The sequence below is a fragment of the Phacochoerus africanus genome, chromosome 10 (genome assembly GCF_016906955.1).
Source record: "Phacochoerus africanus isolate WHEZ1 chromosome 10, ROS_Pafr_v1, whole genome shotgun sequence".
Taxonomy (NCBI): domain Eukaryota; kingdom Metazoa; phylum Chordata; class Mammalia; order Artiodactyla; family Suidae; genus Phacochoerus; species Phacochoerus africanus.
The window spans coordinates 39,116,505-39,143,346 of NC_062553.1; the positions used below are offsets into that span (position 1 = coordinate 39,116,505).

General features: G+C 43.4%; 1 protein-coding gene across 3 annotated transcripts in view; it reads left to right on the forward strand.

Moving 5' to 3' along the window:
• Positions 1-26,842, forward strand: part of SPATA18 (spermatogenesis associated 18) — a 40,051-nt gene that overhangs the window by 2,759 nt on the left and 10,450 nt on the right. For 2 of the 3 annotated variants that reach the window (XM_047799301.1, XM_047799300.1), the window contains exons 2-9: positions 9,747-9,852; positions 9,996-10,111; positions 12,265-12,377; positions 18,049-18,144; positions 19,775-20,014; positions 22,343-22,697; positions 25,165-25,323; positions 26,194-26,369. In XM_047799301.1, the coding sequence (XP_047655257.1) occupies positions 9,747-9,852; positions 9,996-10,111; positions 12,265-12,377; positions 18,049-18,144; positions 19,775-20,014; positions 22,343-22,697; positions 25,165-25,323; positions 26,194-26,369 (1,361 nt within the window). The remainder of the gene's footprint in view (positions 1-9,746; positions 9,853-9,995; positions 10,112-12,264; positions 12,378-18,048; positions 18,145-19,774; positions 20,015-22,342; positions 22,698-25,164; positions 25,324-26,193; positions 26,370-26,842) is intronic. The other variant, XM_047799302.1, reaches the window with a different exon arrangement.

A 26,842-nucleotide genomic window follows, 5' to 3' on the forward strand; every position in this document is an offset into this window, starting at 1 on the left:
AGATTTCAGCTTTGTTCTGCTTATTGCTCTATTGCCAGCACTTGGAGCAATGCTTGGCTCTCAGTTGTGGGTCAATAAATCATGACTGGCTGGAGGCCACTGCTGTCCTCCCAGACCCGCAGTTTCTTGGTTTCATTTCTCTTCTTAAAACCTCATAGTCAGTGTAAAATTAAAAATGATCCTCAAATATCTTGTATTCAGCCTTTATTAAAATTAAGTTGAAACTAGAAGCCATAATTAATCATTAGAAGCACAAGTGAGAGAATGCAAGCACTTTGAACTGTTTGTGTGTGTGTGTGTGTGTGTGTGTGTGTGTAGTTAAAGAGAGAGAATGAGGAGTTCGTGGCTCAGTGGAAACAAATCTGACTAGCATCCCTGGGGACACAGGTTGGCTCCTGGGCCTGGATCTGTGGGTTAAGGATCTGGTGTTGCCATGAGCTGTGGCGTAGGTTGCAGATGTGGCTCAGACACATGTTGCTGAGGTTGTGGTGTAGGCCTGCAGCTGTAGCTCTGATTTGACCCCTAGCCTGGGAACCTCCTATGCCACGGGTGCAGCCCTAAAAAGACAAAAGACCAAAACAAACAAAAAAAAAAAGCAAAAAACAAGAGAGAGAGAATGAGAAGATATCTATATAGCACCTATTAAAATTTAGTTTACATAAAGTCTTATTCAGCATCTTGTCATCATCAGTTTGAGTTCTGGTCAATTGCTAAGAGCTCACCGCAAGGTGGCTTTATTAGTTCCAAGGGTTTTGGCTTTGTAAACGAAGAATGAATGAAGAATACTCATTGTAGCAAACTACATTTATTAAAATGTTGGGTGTAAAGGACTATGTTTTTTTCAGTAAAAGCTTCAAATTATGTTTTCAGTGGAAGGTTAATTTTTTGACTGTGGCTACCTGGATTGAGTTCTAATTAACTCAAGTAAAAGAAAAGGCCATATATTCCTCTAGAATTGGGAATGTCATTAAAGTTACTCCTCTGGGAAAAAGTTATTTTCATTTTTTTTTGTCTTTTTAGGGCTGCACCCACGGCATATGGAGATTCCCAAGCTAGGGGTCAAATTGGAGCTGTGGCCACCAGCCTACGCGACAGCCGCAGCAACACAGGATCTGAGCCGTCTGTGACCTACACCACAGCTCAAAGCAACACCGGATCCATAACCCACTGAGCAAGGCAAGGGATCGAACCTGCCACCTCATGGTTCCTAGTCGGATACGTTAACCACTGAGCCACGACGGGAACTCCCCTTGCTTGATATTTTAAAAGTTTATATTTATCTTAAAAAATTCCAAGATGAAATATTTTCCACCCCCTTCCAACCCAGAGAAATAAATCCTAAAAACAACAAATATCACTGACTTATTTTCTTCTAGTTTTTAAAGAGATGCTGAATTATTGCAGTACTTGGGCTTTATTTTTATTTTTTGTCTTTTTAGAGCCACACCCGAGGGATATGGAGATTTCCAGGCTAGGGATCAAATTGGAGCTGTAGCTGCCAGCCTACACTACAGCCATAGCAACACCGGACTCTGAGCCATGTCTGGGACCTACACCACAGCTCATGGCAACGCTGGATCCTTAACCCACTGAGTGAGGCCAGGGAACAAACCTGCGTCCTCATGGATAGTAGCCAGATTCATTTCCGCTGAGCTCTGACGGGAACTCCCCAGTATTTGGCCTTTAAAACTTGGATTCCACTCGAGGTTGATAACTTGCAGAATTGTTTTCCTCCTTTGTGGTTATTGAGAATGTTGGTGAAAGAGCCATAGAGAATTCCCTTTCATTCGGCTAAGAACTGAGCCAATGATTGAGTTTAATAATACTTTCCACAAATGGTTGTGTAGCTTCTGGCACGTGTAAAGGTTTGAGTTAGACACTATTCACACTTGCTGTATTTACTCATTCAACCCATTCCCCCACCACCACCTGCAGAGTTTATGATGTTCCTATCTGTGCTAGGTGCTGGGAATACAATGCCAGCTGCATTTTATTTATTTATTTATTTTGCTTTTTAGGGCCGCACCCGAAGCATATGGAAGTTCTCAGGCTAGGGGTTGAATCAGAGCTGTAGCCGCTGGCCTACACCACAGCCACAGCAATGTGGGATCCAAGTCGTGTCTGAGTCCTACACCACAGCTCACGGCAATGCCAGATCCTCAACCCACTGAACGAGGCCAGGGATTGAACCCACATCCTCATGGATACTAGTTGGATTTGTTTCTGCTGAGCCACTACGGGAACTCCGTGTCAGCTTCATTTTAAAGATGAACTTCCAGTTGGAGAAGAGGATGAAGGATGAAGGAAACAGCATATGCAAAAAGCAGGGAGCCTGATGGACTGGGGATACTTCCAGGCAGGGAGTGGACCTAGGATGGGGCCGAGGAGATGGGCTGGGGGAGCCAGAGGATGTCGGGCTCTGAGGGCTATGTTAAGGAGTTTGGACTTTATCCTGAGGGCAATGGTGAGAAACTAAAGGCATGATTCAAGGAGGAGGCATGCATGGATTTTGTTCAGGACAGGTTGTGCTAGTTGTTATGATGGCAAAATTGGAACCCTAGGGAGAACGGATGGGGCTGAGTAATACTTTAGGCAAGAGATTATATGAATCAGCTCCTTACTCAGCCATAAAAAAGAACAAAATAATGCCCTCTGCAGCAACGTAGATGGAACTAGAGACTCTCATACTAAGTACAGTAAGTCAGAAAGAGAAAGATAAATACCATATGATATCACTTATTTGTGGAATCTAATATAGGCACAAATGAAACTTTCCACAGAAAAGAAAATCATGGACTTGGAGACAGACTTGTGGTTGCCGAGGAAGTGGGATGGACTGGGAGTCTGGGGTTAATAGATGCGAACTATTGCATTTGGAGTGGATAAGCAATGAGCTCCTGCTGTATAGCACAGGGAACTATATCTAGTCACTTATGATGGAACATGATGGAGGATAATGTGTGAAAAAGAATGTGTATATGTGTGACTGGGTCACTTTGCTGCACAGTAGAAATTGACAGAACAGAACACTGTAAACCAACTATAATGGAAAACAGAAAAATCATTAATTTTTTAAAAAAAGAATCAGCTCCTTGTCATCTACTCGGACACACTTAGTCAGCAAGGTCAAAGACTCTGAGGATGATCTTTATGATTTTTGTGAGAGTGTGTGGTTCCAAATGCCTCCAGCTTGTCAAGCAACATCTGTATGGTTTTACTGGCCAAGTCTGTCAATCCTTTCTTACCTATGCAGAACTGGATGATTACCTAATTGATCCATTGAGATGTCAAGGTGAGAAGAGAAATTAACCTCTTTATCATGACAGCAGTACCTGGGGGGCTGAATCTCTCCTCCCACTGAGATGCTTTTGTTTCAGAGCCTGTGGCCCAGGGAGTTAATTTTGGTCAGATGCTCTTACTGATGCTTATTTATTACTTTTTATAAGTGTACTCTATGTAGAAACGGGAAGAGCTTACTACGCCCTTGATAACCCCATCCCTAAGATAGGATGGGATTGCATTTCTTTTTTTTTTTCCTTTTTCTCTTTTTTTTTTCTTTTTTTTTCATTTTAGGGCCACATCCATGGCATATGGAGGTCCCCAGGCTGGGGTCAAATTGGAGCTACAGCTGCTGGCCTACACCACAGCAATGCACGATCCAAGCTGCATCTGTGACCTATACCACAGCTCACGGCAATGCCAGATCCTTAACAGACTGAGCGAGGCCAGGGATCGAATCCAAAACCTCATGGTTCCTAGTTGGATTCTTTCCTGCTGCGCCATGATGGGAACTCCAGGATTGCATTTCTTAAAGTAAAATGATAGCTGCCAGGACATTACACTCTGGAAGCTCTTGATTATTTGAGGTATGAGTAGAGATAGTAGAGACAGCTGATGATGCTTCCTCTTGCATTATTCTCCTCCCATACTATAGAAATCCATATCAATGAGTGAAAACAGCATACTAAACATCAGCACATAAAAAGGAGCTCTTGAAGAGGCATCTCCTCTGTTTTAGAATAATCTTTGCGGTTGAAATAGAGGCTGCGTTTATGCCAAAATACACCTGATTCTTAGTACAAAGGTTGTTGTCGCTGCTATGGTGTCTTCAAACAGACTCCCTGCCCTCCTTTGCCCCTCCTCCTTCTACATTCCTGAGGACTCAGTCTAATTGGCAAATTTATGGAGAACATTTTTCTTCCCATCAAGGCCTTTAACTCTTGACTAGGCAGTAATGAATAAATGCCAAACCTACGTGTCTCAACACAACAGAAGTTTATTTCCCATTCATGCAAAGTCTGATGGCAGCTCTCCTCTGTCCTTGGCTTGGTTTCTGACACCTCCATCAGGTGGAGCAGGACCTCGAAGATTCTTCAGAGAAAGAGAGGGAGTGGAGAATGTGCCCTGCTCGTGCATCCTACGCATCCTTGGCACTCATCGTCCCTCACCCAGAATGAGTGGTGTGCCTCCCATCTAATTGTAAGGGAGCCTGAGAAACGTGGAAAAACACATGGAATGTTTAACTGGTGCTACGACTTCTGCCACAGTTACTAATGATGAATCCATGGCTACCAAAAAAAAAAAAAAAAAAAAAAAAGCAAATGACTAAGGAAGATGATTTTCTTTTTACCCAAGAGGCGCTCACCTTTTTAATTTGACTTTTCTTTGTTTTCATCTTGGACAAACTGGTGCATGTAAACATCACTGGTGTTTAATGTTAAAGGAGAAGAGGTCGTGAACAAAACTGAACAGAAATAGTCACTATGGGTCAAGACACTAAAATCCAGTGGGGAAGCCTGAACACAAGCTTTTCCTATATTGTTGGGGTGTATATAAACCTACTTTTTCTTCTATCTAAAATTCAAGATTTTAGTTGAAAAACTTTGCTGTGGAGGCAGCGGTGTGTGGCAAGGTTAGCCATGACGTAAAACAGAAAGTTGATTTTTGGGAAAAGTGCTGCTTAAAACGCTGCCTGCGTATGGGACTTCCCTAGAGAAGTTGCAGCCTGTTATAACCGGTATTATTTTTCTTACTTTGCAAAGTACTTTATTTAAAATTTTTTTTGACATATAGTTGATGTGTAATGTTATATGTTTCAGGTGTACAGCATAGTGATTCACAATTGTTAAAAGTTATACTCCACTTATAAAATATTGGCTCTGTTCTCTGTATTGTGCAATATACCCTTGTAGCTTTTTTTTTTTTTTTGTCTTCTGTCCTTTTAGGGCCGCACTTGTGGCATATGAAAGTTCCCAGGCTACGGGTCTAATCAGAGCTGTTGCTTCTGACCTACACCAGAGCCACAGCAACGCCAGATCTGAGCCGCATCTGCGACCTACACCACAGCTCATGGCAACACCAGATCCTTAACCCACTGAGCAAGGCCAGGGATCGAACCCACAACCTCATGGTTCCTAGTTGGATTTGCTTCCACTGTGCCACGACGGTAACTCCACTTGTAGCTTCTTTATGTAGGTAATTTGTACCTCTTGATCTCCTATAACCAGCATTTAAAGAGCCCTTGAAAGCCTCCAAAGCACTCTTCATGCATTATTGCCTCTTAACTTTACAAGGACCTATGAAATAGCAGGTTTTATTTTCTACATCTTGCAGATGAGAAAACCAGACCACAGGAGGGCAGCTCACCTGCCCAAGGTCACTCGACGAGAAAGAGTAGAACTTAGATTTGAAACTAGGTCTTTTGCTTGTTGAGTCCATTCTCTTACCTCCTACAGAAGGAGTGAAGGTAAAAGGAAATTCCACTTACTTGCAGCATCCATTTCCTGCCGTCCTTCCCCAGAACATATACCCTGGACAGCAGTGGGGGTGGGAGAAAGGGTAGCAATTAAGGCTTTGCTTTCCATGTGTGGCTTTCCATGGCCAGCTCTAAGGACCTGCAAATTGCTTACTTCCTGCTAATTGGCTCCTTTCCTACCTCCTCGACATATTTTCAGGCAGGTTTTGGAAATGGTATTCTTACTGTATATAAAATGCATTTTTTAAAAAGAAAGGTATTAAAAATGTCAGGCACATCATTTCATGTTGGAGCAGCATTCATCTTTGAAAGGAATATTGCAATGAACCCTTTCGCACTATTTAATTCTTATTTAGTATAGATGAAGAAGCATCTTTTGTGAGTGAGATCGAAGTTTCTTAAAGTGGAAATAACTATATTTTGTACTGAAATCAATAGATTTGAATAGCTTTTCCCCAACTGAAGTTTGCAAGTGGACTAAAAAAACTTAGTGATAAATTTTACTAATTTAGTGATGAACAAGTTTCTCTCTTTTTCCTATTGTGGAGGTGATTCAAGTTAGGAATCGAATAGTAGGTAGGAGAGAACCATTGGCAGAGGCTGGGTGATCAGGCTCTCATGAGGGGAAATGTTAATAAAGTCTCGGTTACTCAGAAGTAAAGGAAGTGAAAGGCCTGGTGGTCGATCTGGTGCCCATGGACATTGGTAAAGCTGGATGGTGGCCGGAGTGGAGAGAGAGGCTGGAGGAAGAAAGGCTGCATGAGTCGTGGGGAAGCACCTTACAAAGGACCTTGGGGAGTTCCCGTTGTGGCTTAGGAAATGAATCTGACTAGCATCCGTGAGGGTGCAGGTTTGATCCCCGGCCTCGTTCAGTGGGTGAAGGATCGGGCGTTGCCGTGAGCTGTGGTGTAGGTTGCAGACACGGCTCAGATCTGGTATTGCTGTGGCTGTGGCGTAAGCCAGTGGCTGCAGCTCCAATTCGATCCCTAGCCTGGGAACTTCCATATGCTGTGGGTGCAGCCCTAAAAAAAAAAAGGGGACCTTGGAAATTAGACAGAACTTAGGCTCAGTGGATCAGGAGCTTAGGTTTGGGCGAGAGAATATGCCATTGAAGGGATGGGAACAAAGCCCCTGTCCTGTTGCTCTCTTTTCCCCAACTAGGAAACGTCTGGAAAGAGTAATCCGTCCTCACTGCCTTTGCTTCTTTAACTCCCGTTTTTTTCTCAACCTGGAACAATCTGGAACAACATCAAGTGCCCCTCCAGCATCATCCTCACTATGGTCACTAGAGGCCACCTGATGGTCAGTCAAGTCCAATCTCTCTCTCTTTTTTTGCTTTTTAGGGCCACACCCTTGGCATATGGAAGTTCCTGGGCTATGGTCCAATCGGAGCTGTAGCTGCTGGCCACAGCCACAGCCACAGCCACAGCCACAGTAATGCAGGATCCAAGCCATGTCTGCGACCTACACCACAGTTCGCTGCAACGTTGGATCCTTAACCCACTGAGTGAGGCCGGGGGTCGAACCTACGTCCTTATGGATGCTAGTCAGATGCATTACTGCTGAGCCACTATGGGAACTCCCAATCTCTTTTTTACAATTCTTACCTCCTTGATGTCTCTGGAGCAATTGACACATCTTAATCCAGTTTTACGGCTTGACTGCTTCCCAGATGTTGGTAACTCTCAAACCTCACCAGACTAGCTTTCTAATCCAAACTATCTGGTCTGCTCCTACCAGATTAGTTTTTTTTTGTGTGTGTCTTTTTAGGGCCTCACCTGTGGCATATGAAAGTTCCCAGGCTAGGGGTGGATTAACTGAGTTTATGTTTATAAAGCATTAACAGTGCCTTGCACTTAAGGGGTAGGTAATAAAGCCAAAGTGCGTGAATTGTCTTATTTTCATTAATTCATCCAATACATATGGAGTTTAAATATGCAAAGAATATCAGATACAGGGCCGATAATGCAATAGTGAACGGCCAGGCAGAGCCTCTGCCCACAAGACCTGACTGTGTGTCTGAACCATTACCTTGTTGACACAGATCTGCATTTTACTTGCAAACTTCTACCTAGAGGGCATCTAAACCTTTCCTTGTCTTTCCATTTTCTATGTCCCACTTCCTGCCTTGCGATTTCTAGTGCCTAGGGGCCACTTGTTGCTGGTGCCTGATTATGGCTTGAGGTCACACATAAATTCTGCCTTTTTACACCCTCACAATTTGCTGCTTGTAGCTGTGTTCGTTCTTTTAGAGTTAGAATCAATGAGACCTTTTTCTTTCTTTCTTTCTTTTTTTTTTTGCTTTTTAGGGCTGCACCCATGGCATAATGGAGGTTCCCAGGCTAAGGGTCGAATCAGAGCTGTAGCTGCTGGCCTGCACCACAGCGATAGCAATGCAGGACCTGAGCTGAGTCTGCGACCTGCACCATAGCTCACGGCCCTGCCAGATCCTTAACCCACTGAGTGAGGCCAAGGATCAAACCTACAACGTCATGGTTCCTATTGGGATTCATTTCCACTGCGCCACAACGGGAACTCCTCAGCAAGAGGAGGAAATGGTGAAAGGTCACCAAAGAGACAGCAAAAATGGAAAAATAGTTGAAATGTCTACCTCTTGGCTTCTTCTGGGGACAGACTTGCCCCAAGTCTGCCTAATTTCTTCTCACCCAGATTTCACTTCGTTTTGGAGCCTTCCCTAACCTTCCAAGACAATGGGCTCTGGAATAGGCTTGTGCTGGGCCCTGTAATAAGACATTATTCCACTACACGGTAATTGTCTGCTCTCCCGTCTTCCCTGCTGGTCTGCGTTGCCTATGGGCTAGGCTAGCTTTCTCGTCTTATTCTCCCCTGTACCTTTCACCCAGTGGTACATTCTTACTGTTAACAAATAGTGCTCTTGCTGCATATGTTGAGCTTAGGTAGAGAATAAGAACCAATAAAGTGGGTTAATTGGGAGGCAGTGATTTGTATTGTGTTACAAAAGGTCTATTTACTTTGGGTTTTTTTTGCTTTTTAGGGCTGAACCCATGGCATTTGGAGGTTCCCAGGCTAAGGGTCATCAAATTGGAGCTACAGCTGGGATTCAGCCTAAACCACACATAGCCACATCAATGCCAGATCCGAGCCTCGTCTGCAACCTATACCACAGCTCACAGCAACGCTGGATCCTTAACCCACTGTGCGAGTTGAGGGATCAAACTCACAACCTCATGGCTCCTAGTCAGATTCGTTTCCACTTTGCCAGAACAGGAACCCCAAAGGTCTATTTACTTTATACAGGATTTTTTTTTTTTTGCTGGATTCCATTGAATAGGGAGTTGAAGCTATTGCTATAAAAGCGACTCCCAAATTTCAGTGGTTTAATGTCCACAAAAAAAAAAAAACGCCTTTTCTCCATTATGTCACAGTTCAGTTAGCAGCCTTCTAAATCCTGTGGCTCGGAGTTCCCGCTTTGGCACAGTGGGTTAAGAATGTGACTGCAGTTGCTTAAGGTCACTGCAGAGGTGCAAGTTCAATTCCCAGGGCAGTGGGTTAAAGGAGCTGGCACTTGCTGCAGCCTGTAGTGTAGGTCACAGCTGTGGTTCAGATTCAACCCCAGGTCCAGAAACTTCCACATGCCACTGTGCAGCCATAAAAAATAAATAAATCCTATGGCTCCACCATCCCTTATGTCCTTGGGGGGTCTTCTGCTGCACCCTCTGCATTTGGTAGATGGGGAGAAAGAGAAAGAAGAAAATCACTTAAGACAGTCACCCATCACTTCCCATTCCATGGATCAGAACTGGGTTACCAGCTGCTAGGAAAGCTGGGGAAAGTGGTCTAGCTGGGTGCCCGGTGGAGGGGGAAATGTGTTTTGATGAGCACATGGCAGTCTCTGCCCCAGGAGCATACTGGAGCCTGGTGGCCCTTGTGAAAAGTGAGGTGCCTGTCCACCTGCAGTGGGTCCCAGAGTCAAGAAGTTGCACTGATGTCTGCTGATCTGGCTTTGCAGAACAACTCATGTGATCAAAATCTAAATTATTGCCTGGAGCTCATCGAACAAGTTGCCAAAGTGCAGGGACAGCTCTTTGGGATCCTCACTACAGCAGCCCAGGAAGGTGAGAAATGACCCTTGCACCCTTCCTCCCCCGCCCCCAGCTCTCCCTTCTTTGCTGTCTGTCCTCTATCGCCTCTCTGTGCTCTCTAGATGAGCTGGTGTGGTTGGGTTTCTCTCACTGACCTGATTTGTGCATTCTTCTAGGAGGGCATTATGATGGTGTGGAAACAATCAAATCACGCCTTTTGCCTTGGCTGGAGGCCTCCTTTACTGCCGCTTCCCTGGGGAAACCTGTCGACAGCAAGGTCCCCTCTCTACAGGTAGGGATGCTAAAGGATCCTCCCTGACTTTTGATAGGTAGGGATGCTAAAGTCTTATGGTACCTGATGGGGAACCTCTGGGAACTCAAATGTATGTTAAGATATGGTTTTCACCTAGTGAAGGGCTCAACTCTTCTTAGGGAATTGGACACAGGTATACAAGGTGAGTTTCTATGTTACAGTAATCTGTGGCATTGATGGGTTGAATTTTCTCTTAAGACAGATCAGCATCAAAATCTCAGCCTTGAGAGTTCCCGTCATGATGCAGTGGTTAACGAATCCGACTAGGAACCATGAGGTCGGGGGTTTGATCCCTGGCCTTGCTCAGTGGGTTAAGGATCCAGCGTTGCCATGAGCTGTGGTGTAGGTTGCAGACATGGCTTGGATCCTCTGTTGCTATGGCTGTGGCATAGGCCGGCGGCTATAGCTCCAATTTGACCCCTAGCCCGGGAACCTCCATATGCCCTGGGAGCGGCCCTAGAAAAGGCAAAAAGACAACAACAAAAATAATAATAATAATAATAAAATAAAATAAATTAAAAAAAATTAAAAAAAATCTCAGCCTTGCATATGTACTGGTGACTTTAAGGCAAATCAGTAAGCCTCTGCTTCCTCAGCTATGAAAAGGGCCTGGCGATGGTCTGCATCTCAGATATTGCTGGGCCCCCACCTGGGCATTAAATAGTAACTTTTAAATGACAAGTTAGTCACTCAGACAGGGTCTCATGGGGATTGGGGGGTCAGAAGGGAATGAGATCATTAGCTAGGGGAAATCTCAATATTCTGAAAGAGTAGAACTAATTGGAAATTTACAAGATAAGAAAACTCAATTCTGGTAGACTGATCAAGAGTGTCACAATTGGTGGTAGATATTGCTGGTTTCCATGGGACAGTGGCAGTGTTTCAACAGTTGAAGACCAGACTGGAAAGAGAATGCAGACTTTGCTTAAGGCACTGGAATCACTATGTATGGATAAGCAAAACATTGCTAACCTGGATTTTAAATGTTTATATGGATTTACATAAATTTATTCCAAGAACTGAACCACTTAGAGCAGGCTGTTCTAAGCAAGAGGGTCTTCTGAGGTTGTGGCTGAAAGAGTACTGCTTAGAGAGCACTGGACAGAATTCTAGCACCTTCTGAAGTCCTGGATAGGTTGGTTGTCCAACCTGTTAGGTCTACAGTTCCCTCATTTGCTAGATGGGAACAATGCTTTGCTGACCTAATAGGGTCATTGTGGAGGTCAAATGTGATAAGCATATGAAATAATTTATATGCAGTAAGTGTTCTGTAGACATCATAGTCATTACTTTTTTTTTTTTTTTTTAACATGAGTATCTCTCTCTCTCTTTTTTGGTCTTTTTAAGGCTGCACCTGTGGCCTATGGAAATTCCTGGGCTAGGGGTCAAATCGAAGCTGCAGCTTGGGCCTACGCCATAGCAACGCTGGATCCAAGCTGCCATATTCAACCTGTGCTGCAGCCTGCAGCAACGCTGGATCCTTAACCCACCCATTGAGGTGGGGATCAAACCTGTATCCTCAAGGACACTGTGTCATGTTCTTAACCTGCTGAGCCACAATGGGAATCCCTACATGGGGATTTTTGTATGCTTCTTAGATTTTACCCTCATGGGTGCTATTTTGGGCATAAAGATGTAGGATGATGGGAGTTCCCTGGTGGTCTAGTGGTTAGGACTTGGCACTTTCACTGCTGTACCCTGGGTTCAATCCCTGGTCTGGGAACTTACCATTGTCAAGCTTTGACCAAAAAAAGAAAAAAAGATGTATGATATTTCAAGGTCTTTTAAAGAAATCTGAGATATCTACCTGCAGCAAAAACCATAGATTGATTAATTTTGAGAAATGGCTCTATAACCATGCAACTCACACCCCTATTGAGATAGAAAACATTTCCTTCACTTCTGAGCATTCCCTTGTGCCACTTTCCAGTCCCTCACTCCACCCTCAGGGCAACCACTCTTCTGATTTTTATCACCCTAGGTTAATTTTGCCCACATGGGAACTTCATGAAAAGGCAACCACACATTACATGCCCTTCTCTGCTTGACGTCTTTTGCCCAGCGTAATATTTTTGCAGCCTGTTCATATGGTTTCATGTATTCAGACTGTTTTGATTTATGTTTCGTTCCAGGACACGTTTGATAAGGAGAGACAAAAAGAGTCTGTTATTCGGGATCGGAACATACATCAACTAGATGCTGATTTGAACACAACTCGTAATCAACTCAGCCAGGTTCAAGACGAGTAAGAGGAATGCAAGTTATCTCCTTCCCCAAAGAACTGTTTGTTCTTAACCTAGTCTTTAAAGTTTGAAAGGAGAATGATGATGGCTCATGTGAAATGTAGACATTTGCAAATAAGTAATATGATTGTGTGTGCGTGTGTATGTGTGTGTGTGTGTGACAGAGAGAGAGGGAGAGAGTTGGGAGTCAGTGTCTGAATATGGAGACAGGATTTCCCTATTATGTTGTGATCCCATCCCTGGGGCTCCTTCCTCTCCATAGGCCCACTATCAGTCCATATTTATCAAAGAGGAAGATTGTTACATGAAATTCTATCTTTGGGGAGGAAAATAAGAAAAGATGCAGAAGGGGAGGAGTTAAAGAGAGTGAAAAATCAGGCAAAGAGAAAAAGTAAGAGAAAGAAGGCAAAAGTAAGATGATGAAGCAGGCTGCATCTCTGTCACTTGTACTAATTTAAGGGTTCGATCCCTGGCCTCGATCAGTGGGTTAAGGATCCGGCATTGCCATGAGCTGTGGTGTAAGTCGTAGACATGGCTCGGATCCTGTGTTGCTGTGGCTGTGGTGTAGGCTGGTGGCTACAGCTCCGATTAGACCCCTAGCCTGGGAACCTCCATATGCCGCAGGTCCACCCCCCTCCCCAGAAAAAAATAAAAAAATAAAAATATATTTTAAAAAAGTTAAGCAATATCAGGCAGTGACAGATCTCAGATGTATGGTGTGTACAAAGCCAGGATAGCAAGCTCAAGGAATCACTGCAAAGAAAAGTACAACTTTGGGTTGGTACTTGAGGCAGATAGACCAAATGTGATGCAACAGCTTTCCACATATCTAATAAAAAATCCATCAGTAAGGTGTTTCTCCTACGGCAGCATTGCTCCATGGCTGATGCTAGAAGACAGCAAGGGATTCTTTTATTCACTAGTTAAGGCTTGTGGTAGAGCAGGGTGTGGCTTTCTGCCTTGTTCTCTGATGAAATTTCCTTTAAGGAAAATCTCTCTATTGATTGGTTTAGGTCTGGAGTCCCCATTGTGGCTCAGCAGGTTAAGAACCCCTGACATAGTGTTCATGAGGATGTGGGTTTGATCCCTGGCCTCTCTCAGTGGGTTAAGGATTTGGTGTTGCCATGAGCTGTGGTGTAGGTTGCAGAGACAGCTTGGATCTGGCGTTGCTGTGGCTGTGGCATATGGCAACAGCTGCAGCTCTGATTTGACTCCTAGCCTGAGAATGTCCATGTGCTGCAAGTGCAGCCCTAAAAAGCAAAGCAAAGCAAAGCAAAGATTTAGTTTTGCTTGATTATAAAAGTAATACACATTTCCTTCTCAAATACATATAACACATTAAAGTATAAAGATGAAAATCATCCGTTATTTCATGCCTGTTAAGATTTTGGCATATTTCACTCCAGACATGTTTCCCTGTATGTGCTTGCTCATGTGCCCGCACACGTGCACTTACACTTACCCATTCATTTTTTTTTTCTAATCGGAATCATTGTCAATGCAGTTTTATAGCGGCAGCAGTCAAAATTTACAAATGTAATGTGCAAAAAGCATAATTCCTCTGAATTTCGATGTCTTATTGCAACTAATGTAAGTTGATTTGGAGGGGGCTAAGAAGGAGACTTAAATCTGCCACTTCTTTTCTGGTTTATCCGTAGTGCCTTTTGTGTAAATAGTCAGTTCATTCCAAGTTCAGACTTCTGTTAGGGGCTGGCTGCCCTCTCAGGCTCTCCCTGCCCTCCTCCTTCCTTAGACGGGTGCCTAGGGGTGGAGGGATGCTTGTGTGCTCTCCTGGTGCTGCAGGAGAGGGGCTTTTGGTCTGGAATGGCCCTCTGGCTTCTTGCTGCCTTGGTTCTGCGTGGGCACTGGAGTCTTGGGCTGATGGCGCTGAGCTGTGGCTTATCTGGTTAGGTTTCCATTTGCTCTGGTTGTGAGACAAGCTTTGCGACTTTGCTGGTTCTCGACTCCAACCAGCACCTGTAGGAGCCAGGAACTCCCACCCCCCTCGCTTGTCACTATGGCTGAGTAGTTACCCATCAGGTGAGCCATGGACCAAAGACTGCGTACCCTTAAAAAAAAATCGTTTAAATTTCAAATACAGAAAATTTGCAAGAATCGTACTAAGAATATAAGAATAAGGACTAAGAATACCCATATACCGTTTCCTAGGCCTTTTGCCCTGTCTGCTTTATCATTTGCATGTGTACTCTGCCTATCTGTATACACACTCCCCCACCCTCATCCCCACTTGAAACTTGCACACAGGAAGATGCTTGTTGCTTTTCCATGAATGTCCCGCCTTTTTTTTTTTTTTTTTGTCTTTTTAGGGCCACACCCACGGCATATGGAGGTTCCCAGGCTAGGGGTCTAGTCGGAGCTACAGCTGCCGGCCTACACCACAGCCACAGCAATGCCAGATCCAAGCCACATCTGTGAGCTAAACCACAGCTCACGGCAGTGCAGGATCCTTAACCCACTAATCGAGGCCAGGAATAGAAACCATGTCCTTTTGGATACCAGTCCGATTCATTAACTACTGAGCCATGATAAGAACACCCCTACTTTTAAAAAATTATTTTTATTTTTGCTTTTTATTAGAGTTGATTTACATGTTTTGGTTTGTTTTAAACCACATGTGGTTCATAGTCTATTTTTTTAAGGCATCAGAAAAGATGGAGACTGCTCCCCACGTTCTGAGGTAGCCAGCTCTCTCCTCCGCTACTCTGCCTGCCTGTCTCTAAATCCAGGTTCCCACCTACTGTAGAATGAGTTGCACACCCAAAGGGGTCCGCATGTCTAACCTCATGGAGACCAATTTGGTTGCGACTCAGTTCCAGAGGTGCAAATTCCAAAACAATGCCGATACGGGGCCAGATCTGCCCAGGTTTGACAAACCCCAGACAAGGGAGGACCGCTGGATTTTGTGCCTGGATCCTGGTTAGAAATCTTTCCTGTCCTCATTTCCTATATCCGATCTGTTAGAACATCCAGGGGAAGCCACCTGCTAAATATTTCCCGCTTCTATTCTACCATTGCACCCCTTCAAGCCTCTGTTACCTCTCGCCTCAAACAGTTGCCTTCCAACTGGCTTCCCATGTCCATTCTTCTTCTACTACACCCCATTTTTCACATGGCAAATGTTGATACATTTTTATTGTAGCAAGTGACACACTCCCCAACTCCCGGTTTAAAAGCTGTTAGTTGCTTCCTTTTGTATTTAGAAAAATGTTCTCAGTTCCTTCCCAGGGCTCTCCCAGCACTGCGTGCTCTGACCTGACCTCTCCCTTCACCCTCATCTCATGCCACGCTCCCCTCACCCAGTCTCCCAACTACTTGTCACCTCAATGCCTTTGCTTGTGCTCTTTTCAGAAAAAGACACCTTTTGCTGGCTCTTTGCTTGGCTGGCTTTCTCTCATCCTTCAGGTCTCGGCTTAAATGTGGCTTTTGCAGAGTGTGTGACCGCTGTACATTGAACAGCCTTTCCTCTCCCCCTCCTCTAATTCTCTTTCACAATAATCTAAGAATAGCATGTACTACAGGGTGGCATTTGAAAAATTTGTCTGCATGTTTATGATCCACTAGATTTGGAAGTTCCCAAGGGTTACTGTCCTGTATTGCTGTTTTTTCTTTCCTTTCCTTTTCTTTTCTTTTTCTTTCTTTCTTTTCTTTTTCTTTTCCTTTTTTGTCTTTTTAGGGCTGCATACTAGGCATATGGAGGTTCTGGGCTAGGGATCTAATCAGAGCTGTAGCCGCTGGCCTGTACCACAGCCACAGCAACATCAGATCTGAGCCGCATCTGCAACCTACACCACAGCTCATGGCAATGTTGGATCCTTTTAACCCATTGAGCAAGGTCAGGGATCGAAACTGCATCCTCGTGGATGCTGGTTAGATTCGTTTCTGCTGAGCCACAACAGGAACTCCTGTATCACAGTTCTGACACTTGTATATTCAGCCCCCAGCATAATGCCTGTCATACAGTAGGTTCTCAATAGCTTGTTCAATGAATGAATACGTCCATGACAAAAAAATAAATGGCATATGTTAGCCTGCTTAAGACAATGCTTGTCACATGAATGTACCCCCTTTTCTTCTATGGGTATATCATCTAAGGGGGTCAAATTAGCATATACATATTTGCTTGTATATATATGTATTTATACAGGTATGCCATGTCTTGGGAGGAAAAAGATTACTCTTCATACTCTTCTTCTCTCCTTGGTCTATTTTATTTTTCTTCAATTTTTTTTAATTGACGTGTAATTGGTTTACAACATTGTTCTTGGTCTGTTTTTCTCTCCTTTTAGTTTTCCACAGTTTTCTCTTGAGAAAATGTTCATTTTCCTATATGTACTTTAAAAAGTCTGTAACATATTCACATTAAATTAAATCTCCGCTATTTCCTTTCAACCTCCAGCATCCCTATTGTAAAGTTATTGCTGCTTTGGTTTTATTTTAGACTTTAGATATTTCATTCATTCATTCATTCAGGTTTTTTTGCTGTTGTTAGAAAAGTCTACTATATGACAGGTACTATTTTAGGTCCTGGAGGTAAAGAGATGAATAAAAGAAAATCCTTGCCCTCAATTAGTCCACAGTGTGTTTGTAATGAGATTATAAATGTGAACTAGTGTTGGAGGAACTCAGGAGAAAGAGAAACAAACTCTGAGAGTCTGCCGTGGCCTTTGGAGTGGTACCCAATGATTGAGTGGGCTTTTGTTAGAGAAGAAGCTGAAATAGAATTTGGGGAAAATCACACCACATCCTATATTGTTTCACTGGGATCCATGGGGACTTGATAGGGAGCCTGTTGGCCCATTGTTTCTCAGTCTGCCTCACTGTATAGGGGAGGCTAGTATTTGACCTTCTTCCACCCAAATATGAGGAGGAAGACTGGTGTGAATTTGGATAGTGCTGCAATCTCTTAGCCTCAGAGCTACTATGATGAAAAAGGCTTGATGTCCCAGGGATGTAGGGTCAGAGAGGTCCAGAGACCTTGACCAACCCATCATCTCTCACTGCACCAGGACAACTTCATTGAGAACCATTGGTCTTCATCCAATGGCATCAATCACATTCTCATTTCTTTTAAACTTAGATAGACCTAAAGAAATAGGATGACTCATTATGATTTGTCTATAATGAGGAGACATCTAGAAAGTAACAATGACCAAGTTAGGCTGAAAACTCAGAAAATCATGCCCAATTAATGGTGGAAGTAAGAGGCACGGAGGCCAAGTATAATACTGGAGGACTTCCTTTATAAGGTGGGCAAATGGCTTTTTTATATTTAGTATTTAGTAAATATTTTTATTTTATTAAATCTGGGGATTGGGTATAATTAGAGCAGAAGTAGGAGGGTGATGGGAAGGAATTGAACAAGTTTCTTTGTCCTTTCCATTGTAGTATCACTAATTGTAACAGTCTTTTAGGGGCAGTAGCTCTGTAATTTTTCTGTGTTTGACATTGAGAAAAGATGCTAGCATGTTTTTACATACCAGCGCGCCATAATATTTGTAATATCATCTGATTGAATGCAGATGTCTTATAATTTGATCTTGTCTATGTTGAATTTATATCATATGGCAAAAATTTCGAAGAGAACCTATGCCTTGATTTAGAAAGTCTGCCAATTTTGGAAAATCTGTCTTTAGTTATTGATTTCTCTTACAGTCTGGCTGAAACTGAAAAGACTCTTGAAGAAACCAAGAAAAGATCGGCCATATCCCTTTTGGCTGCAGAGGAGGAAATAAATCAGCTAAGAAAGCAGTAAGAAAAAAAAAAAGACAGGATTATTGCAGGCTGCTGATGAATCTTTTTCTGATTAACTTTTTGGGTGCTCCATTAAAATATGAAAGTATCTGTCTAGAATCAAAGAGGAAAGGCAGCAATATTTTTTATTAATGTTTCATATATTATTTTTACTACAGAACTGTACCTATATGCTATAGAAAATCTTAAAAGTACCACATAGTAGAAAGGAACCTAAAACCTCTCATAATTCCCGAGATGCATTTGATATTTCTTCCAATTAGTACATTAAAAATAAAGACAACAAAATAGAAGAATACAATTTTGGACCCCATTATTTTCATTTAACATTATTTTTTACTCTTACTAAGAGAAAAAATAAAGCAGAGCTTAGTTTTTAAATAGGTACATCATATTTCCTCATTTGGGCATTTCCCTAATATGGAATGATTGATGCCAATTTTCATCATTGGAAATAACATCATGATCATTTTTGCAGCAAATCTTAGTTTAGATTTCAGATCATTCTCTAAAGATAAATTTCTAAAAGGGGAAAATAAACACTGATTCTTCAAAGTTATGTATATTTTTTAATCCTAACTTTGATTTTTCCCCCTAAAAGAGCAAATGGGAGTTGTAGTAAAAAATATATAAATTTTATAGGTGTGTGTATTTTACACATACCTGTATAAATGTAAACACATATGTACACCTTATTGCCTTTATACATGTTCCAATTGTTCTGATGTCTTCAGGAACACCCATACGTTTTAGCTTGGAGGGCTTGGCTATTTTCCATTTCTTACTCCCTTTTAATCATCATTTTAATCTTTTATTTCCTACTTCATATAGCATCTCAACTTCTTTGATAATATTACCAAACAATTCCGTGTAGCACCAATTCTGTTCTTTACTGATTCCAGGGCAGCTTTTAATCCTGCTGTTGCACGTTTTGGCTTTTCTCCATCCTTCTTAATCTTACTCCTTCCCTTTTCTCCTTACACCATTATCATTTTCTTCATAGCATGTTCTCTTATGACTTTGCTCTCTTTCATGGTGGCCACGGCCCTCATTTATGTGAATAAGGATGCCAATTTTAGTTCTAAAGCTTTGCTTATTTCCATAGTACATTATTTTCATAGGGCCACACTTCTGCTTCCTATTGTGGATGTTATTTAACTTCTGCTGTAGTCCCCCTGCCCCCCACAGTCCATCTGTTCAGAGAATCCAAGAGCTAGTCAGACTAGATTTCCATCTGTTCAGAGAATCCAAGAGCTAGTCAGACTAGATTATATCTTTGACCAGTTTCTGGACTAGGTTTTGGAGGTCACATGCTTCCAGCGTTTTGCGCAGTGAAGCAGTCCAGCGAGGCACACAATGACTCTGCTTTGGCTAGAGAATGTGCATAGCTACGTGTTCTTCAGGAGGCTCTTCCCCCGTCAAGCTGCAGGCAGGAAGTGGCGCCCCAACCCTGGCAGTTCTGCTCTTTGTCAATCTGTGCCTGTTCCTATGTATTTGCCTCCGAGTTTTCCAATGCAATAATGTACACTAAGTAGAGCAGCCTTGTTAAGTCCACCAGTTGCTGTTTATTACCTTTCCTCCATCGTTTCTCCCTCTCTTTCTTTCCAACATTTTTTTTTCTGTTCAGGCTTAAATGTCTTCAAGCCCAGGAGGAATCCCGCCACAGACCCCCAGAGCATAGGAGCTCAGAGAAGCGGGGCTCGGAGCGTAGGAGAGTGGAGCCGCGGGGCGCAGACAGGTGCGGCGCAGACAGGTGCGGCACAGCCCAGCGGAAAGCAGAAGAAATATGTGATTATGAGAAACAGCTCCGAACGCTGAAGGATGAGATAGCTGTTCTTTCTGCTGAAAAATCTGTGCTCCAAGGAAGGTCTGACCAGTTCTCACGGATCTTTTCACTTAAGCTCCTTTTGTTGAGTTCGAGACTAAAAGCCTGGTTTGGGCGGGGGCGGGGGGGGGGCGGTGTGTGTGGCGGGGGTGCGGGCGGGGGGGGGGGGTGAGTAAAATAGCATCCGGAGCCCAAACCCCAAGAATATGGAAAGCTTTGAATTGTGGAGGGATTTTTTTCTAACCGCAGCTTTCCAGAGAGAAAACACCTCCTGGATTGACAATACTTGGGCACAAATTTCAGGCTGAGGCTTAAGGAATGAACCTGGAACATGCAAAGGAAAGTTCTTTGGCTTGATACAGATTTGAGTGCCTGTTGTTCAAAAGGTGATACCCATGTTGAAAGCCTGTTCTGTGATAGGAGGGTCCTTTTCTATGAATTCTCTCTCTAGGATGACCGACTGTCATTTTACTATAGGGCTTTTCCTTTTTATAACTCACATTGTTTGATGGGGTGTGTAGATAAGGAAATGTGAAATTTCCTTCACTGATGATCAGATCATTCAGACAGTGTTAGAGGACATGCTTCTTCTTCTTCTTCTTTTTTTTGCCTTTTTGCCATTTCTTGGGCCGCTCCCGTGGCATATGGAGGTTCCCAGGCTAGGGGTCCAATCGGAGATGTAGTTGCAGGCCTACACCAGAGCCAAAGCAACACCAGATCCGAGCCGTGTCTTCGACCTACACCACAGCTCATGGCAACACCGGATCCTTGACCCACTGAGCAAGGCCAGGGATCGAACCTGCAACCTCATGGTTCCTAGTCCGGATTCGTTAACCACTGAGCCACGACGGGAACAGGACATGATTCTTTTTGGAGTCTCTGCATTTTCCTCGTTCTTTCTCATACCTCCCCAGCCCCACAGGCTATCAAAGCCACCCCTACCCCGGTCTCTGTTCCCTTAACTGTCACCTTAGTCTTTCACTTTGGGGAATCACTCCCTCAGTGTTGTGTGGGTGCCAGCTTGTACTGGCTCCTAGGAACCGATTCCGTGCATTTCTACCTAATTCCAAGTTCCCTGACTGCAGGTTGAGAGTTTGAAGTTGGCTGAGGGGTGGGGGTGGGAGTATTTGTTGCACCATGGAAATTGGCAAACACTATAAATAAGGGCTTCCTTTTTTCCTTTCCACCTTGAGAGAGTCTTCTTTGCATTACCTTTTACCCCACAGTTTCCTCTACACAACTTCCTTTTTTGGTGGCCCATCCCCTTTGAGTTAGCTAGTCTGATAATTAGCTGTGTACTTGGTAGCAGTGTACGTTTCACTGATAGAGTGCTTTTCTTTCTTTCCTTCCTTCCTTCCTGTCTGTCTGTCTTTCTTTCTTTCTTTTTTTCTTTCTTTCTTTCTTTCTGTCTGTCTGTCTGTCTGTCTGTCTTTCTTTCTTTCTTTCTTTCTGTCTGTCTGTCTGTCTGTCTGTCTTTCTTTCTTTCTTTTTTTTTCTTTTCTAGGGCCATACCAGTGGCATATGGAGGTTCCCAGGCTAGGGGTCTAATCGAAGTGGCAGCTGCCAGCCTACACCACAGCCACAGCAACGCAGGGTCCAAACTATGTCTGTGAGCTACACCACAGCTCAGGGCAATGCCGGATCCTTAACCCACTGATCACGAGGCCAGGGATCAAACTTGAAACCTCATGGTTCCTAGTTGGATTCGTTAACCACTGAGCCATGACAGGAACTCCTGATACAGTGCTTTTCAATTCATGAAATGCTTCCACATGTCTCAGCTCACTTGATCTTCCATCCCCCACCACTATCCTGAAAGAGTGCAAAAATGATGTAAGTGAAAATGGAGAAATGGAAGAGGAGAAAGGATTGCAAATGGTCCCATTGCTGTGGAAGGAGAGCACAGATTTTCTTTCTCATTGTTCAATCAGTGTTCATCCCATTTTATACCATAAAGCTCAGTGATGTGTTAGTAACCCAAGATTAGGGTGAGAAATACTGAAAATCTGACTTCTTTAACTCTGGCTCTTCCTAGCTCTGTTACTCTAGGATGGCCCTCTTTAGCTTCTCTGAGCCTCAACTTACCCATCTGTAAAATGGCTAACAATCAATGCCGACCTTACCTGGCTGCTTGAAGGATAAATTGATTGTGCTGAGTGAAAGTGTGTTATAAATTCTAATGCACCAGGCAAATAGTACTGTTTCTCATTTGTGGTCCTATTTGAGGCCTTGTGGAGATATAGCGCCTCTCAGGGGGAGCTGCTCCCTGCTCTCATGGTTTCCGGTTTATGGGGGGAAGAAGAGGAAGAGTCTCAGAAAAGACAGAAGGGGCTCAGAGTGCTTCCCTGCCTGATTCTTGCTCACCTACAGGTCCACCAGGAGCCGGTCTCCTAGCCCTGCCTCTCGCAGCCGCAGCCGCAGCCACAGCCACAGCCGCAGCGGCAGCCGCAGCCACAGCCGCAGCGGCAGCCACAGTCGCAGTCACAGTCGCAGTCACAGTCGCAATCACAGCCGCAGCCGGTCCGCCAGCCCCTCCACCGCGGTCTCCAGGGTCCGCAGCCCGTCCCCGAATCGCGCCAAACTGTCCAGCGTGGCGCGCAAGGCTGCCCTGCTGTCCCGGTTCAGCGATGCCTACTCCCAGGCCCGCCTGGATGCGCAGTGCCTGCTGCGGCGCTGCATCGACAAAGCCGAGACCGTGCAGCGGATCATCTACATTGCCACGGTGGTACGTGGGCCTCGTACCCGTGCACCGCCGCGGGCGGGCAGCCCTTGGGTACACCCAGCAGGGCGGCTCCAAACGGCTGTAGGGCCTGAAGTCCCCGAAGGAGGGCGGGCTTTCCATCCATTCTCTTCTTCCTCTCCTCCCCCGTCCCTCCCTCCCTTCTTCCCTTCCATTACAGATACTTAGGATGAATCATTTTTCACACTCGGTAACTATTCATATATGTTAATATTTACATTGACTCTGCATTTGTTGAAGTCCCCATAAATGCAGGGCTGTCTCAAATGGATATACACGAAATTGATTAGCACTGAATCTCCTAATGTGAGGTACATTAGATAGATAGTCACACAGTGGATAGATTATTGCTAAGCTATCATTTGACTGGTTACCTTCCATTCTTAAAAAAACCAGGAGGTTTGGATTGTGTTAACCCATGCTTATTTAACTAAGAGTAGTTACTGAAACTGCTAACATACCAGCTGATTGAGTGTAGCAGACTTTTGAAAGGGCTGTTATAGAATCTTCAATTTCCAAGCAAATGCATTTGTTCTATGAGTACCATACTGAGATACTAAGAGTCTGTCATGAGAACAGCTAAATATTAAAAAACAAAACAGGGAGTTCCCATTGTGGCTCAGCAGTTTAAGAACCCGACTAGTAGCTATGAAGATGCAGGTTTGATCCCTGGCCTAGTTCACTGGCCTCGTTCACTGGATTATGGATCTGGCATTGCCACAAGCTGTAGATGCTATGCGTTGCTGTGGCATAGGCCAGCAGCTGCAGCCCCGATTTAACCCCTAGCCTGGGAACTTCCATATGCCATGAATGCGGCCCTAAAAAGAAAACCAAACCAAAACAAAACATTGGTGTGACAGCAGAATTATCAGAATCTACTGGACTTTTTCCTATATTTGTTCATTTATATATAGCTCAGCAAATTATAACCCTTGGACTGTATCTGGCCTTGGCCTATATTTCTAAGAGAAGTATCATCTAAGAGTTAAAATATAAGAATCGATTCAAATTTTAAAGAGTCGTAGAGGGGAGTTCCCATCGTGGTGCAGTGGAAATGAATCCGACTAGGAACCATGAGGTTGCAGGTTCGATCCCTGGCCTCACTCAGTGGGTTAAGGATCTGGCGTTGCCATGAGCTGTGGTGTAGGTCGCAGACGCGGCTCAGATCTGGCGTTGCTGTGGCTCTGGCGTAGGCTGGCAGCAACAGCTCCGATTAGACCCCTAGCCTTGGAACCTCCATGTGCCGTGGGTGTGGCCCTGAAACGCCAAAAAAAAAAAAAAAGGTTGTAGAAAAAAAAGTGACAGAGACAGTTATGTGACCCACAAAGCCTAAAAGTTTTAATATGTGGCTTTTTACAGAAAGGAGCTTGCCAACCCCTGATTTATATAATTAAGACTCACTTAACTGAGTTGGCTAAAGTTCTGTAATTGTAGAGGTTGTATCTTTCATGCATAACTGAGTTTTTCCCACACCCAATACATCACAGGCATTTAATAAATATTTGTTGAACTAATATATGCCAGGAAACATACCAGACACTCAATATGTATCTATGTATGACAAAAACACTAGATTGATAATTTTCTCATTTCTCGGCCAGTAATATGATAGTGCTGTGGGATCATAGCATCAACTAGCATATTTCAAGTACTTATGTAACCATGGGGGATTTATTTTCCAGAATGCCTGCACTGTCCTGCTTCTTAGAATCATGATTACCAGAGCAGTGGTCAACAGTCTTAAAATTAGTGAATATGGATAATCATATATGTATTTATGTACTTTCTGAAATTAATTCATTATTTAATCCTTTTAGGGACACACTCACGGCATATGGAGGTTCCCAGGCAAGGGGTCCAATCAGAGCTGTAGCCACTGGCTTGTGCCACAACCACAGCAACGCAGGATCCTTAACCCACTGATCGAGGTCAGGGATTGAACCTGCATCCTCATGGATGCTAGTCAGATTCAATCATGGCTGAGCCACGATGGGAACTCCAACTTTCCAAAATTTAGATATGCATTTTCTCCTGGGTTAAAAACAGTTTTGAGGAGTTCTCGTCATGGCTCAGTGGTTAACGAATCCGACTAGGAACCATGAAGTTGCCGGTTCGATCCCTGGCCTTGCTCAGTGGGTTAAGGATCCGGCGTTGCTGTGAGCTGTGGTGCAGGTTGCAGATGCGGCTTGGATCTGGTATTGCCGTGGCTGTGGCATAGGCCAGCAGCTACAGCTCCGATTAGACCCCCAGCCTGGGAACCTCCATATGCAGCAGGAGCAGCCCTAGAAAAGGCAAAACAAACAAACAAACAAAACAGTTTTATTGTTGGGTTTAGTTATCAGAAGATCAATATGATATGGAATTTTGGATGGGCACTCTTTCTTCATCCTTGCTTTGGACCACTTTACCATTCTCCTTCCACCAAATAAATCTGTTGTCCTTTTGTGTGCAGGAGGCATTCCATGTAGCCAAAATGGCATTCAGACATTTCAAGATCCGAGTGAGGAAATCATTGACACCGTCTTACGCGGGGTCAAATGACTTTGAAGATGCCGTCTTGGATTATATCATTTGTCATCTCGATCTATATGATTCCCAGAGCAGTGTTAACGTAAGTGTTTCATCCGTTATTGGGACCGGTTTGCTGCTGTTGCTGCTGCTCTTGTTTATGTTGAATACTGATGACTCAGAAATCCATCCAGTGCTTAATATTGCTTCTTTATAATGGAAGATCAAAAATGAACAGCATCTAATACACTTTGTAGAAGCAGTCATTATTGGCTGTTTCTTCCTTGGCCATTTTATGGGGAAAAATATTTTGAGCTTTCTAGCTATTTTCTTTAGACAAGGCTTTAAGATTGGAAGGTAGAATACCAGCCATAGTGCTTAAGAGCAATGATTTTGGGTAAGTCGGGTATGGATTTGCATTCTAGCTCTACCATTTACTAGCTGTGTGACCTTGCACATTTATTTAACCTCTCTGTGCTTTAGTTTTCTAATCTTTAAATGGAAGCATATCCATCATGACCCCACAGAGTTCACGAGAGAATTAAATGAAAGGAAGCAGTTAATTTGCTTAGCGAAAGTGTTGGCATGAAGTAAACTCTAAACAAAAGCAAGCTATTATAATTGTTACTGTTATAGATTATGAACAAGTCAGAGTTGTGTTGGTGATCATGTAACTTGTCCAGAATAGAAAAATAAGGAAATAATAATTAAAAGCCACCAAAGATTTTTTTTCTTTCTTTCTTTTTCTTTTTCTTTTTTTGGAGACTCCTTGGCCTTCATATGTCATTTGTCCCCTGTCACCTTTCCTGTTTCTCTTTTAATGTCTTTCTTCTTTGAGCACACATACTTCTTCTCTAGTTAGTTTTCATGCACATGCTGCTTTCCCACTTCCCATCAGTCAGAACGTCTTTAGGATTTCAATGTGTCTTGTCAAAGGTTGATAACAAGGTGATGCCATCTTTTTGTTTTTCAGGATGTGATCCGAGCCATGAATGTCAATCCCAAGATTTCATTCCCTCCTGAAGTTGACTTTTGCCTCCTCAGTAACTTCATCCAGGAGATATGTTGCATTGCCTTTGCAATGCAGACACTAGACCCACCCCTAGATATTGCATTTGGGGCCGATGGAGAAATTTTTAATGATTGCAAGTAAGAGACATAGGAGCAGAAGCCAAGGGATTCTTTAGAAATAAATGATCTTGTCTCTATTCCCCAGGAACAGTTTAGAGAAAAGAACTCTGGGTAGGGAAGTCAACAGACACTACCTAATTTCCAGGCCCTGCCTTGCACTTCTCTGTACTGTAGGGCAGGGCCCTCTTCTGGGGTCATTTTCCTTCTCAGTCAGAGGTGCTGTTATGATTTCCACTGAACATATTAGTCTTGGGGAGAATTAATGAATACCTGGAGTCTGTTTGGAATATTTTCTTTAAAAAGTGCTATATAAATACAAATGCGTATCACTTTTTATTGTTTAAATTTTTTATTGAGATATAATATAACATTATATTAGTTTCAGATGTACAACCTAGTGATTCTATATTTATATATATTGTGTAGTGATTACCAGTAAAGTCTAGTTAACATCTGTCACCATGCATCATAATAATAATAATAATAATAAT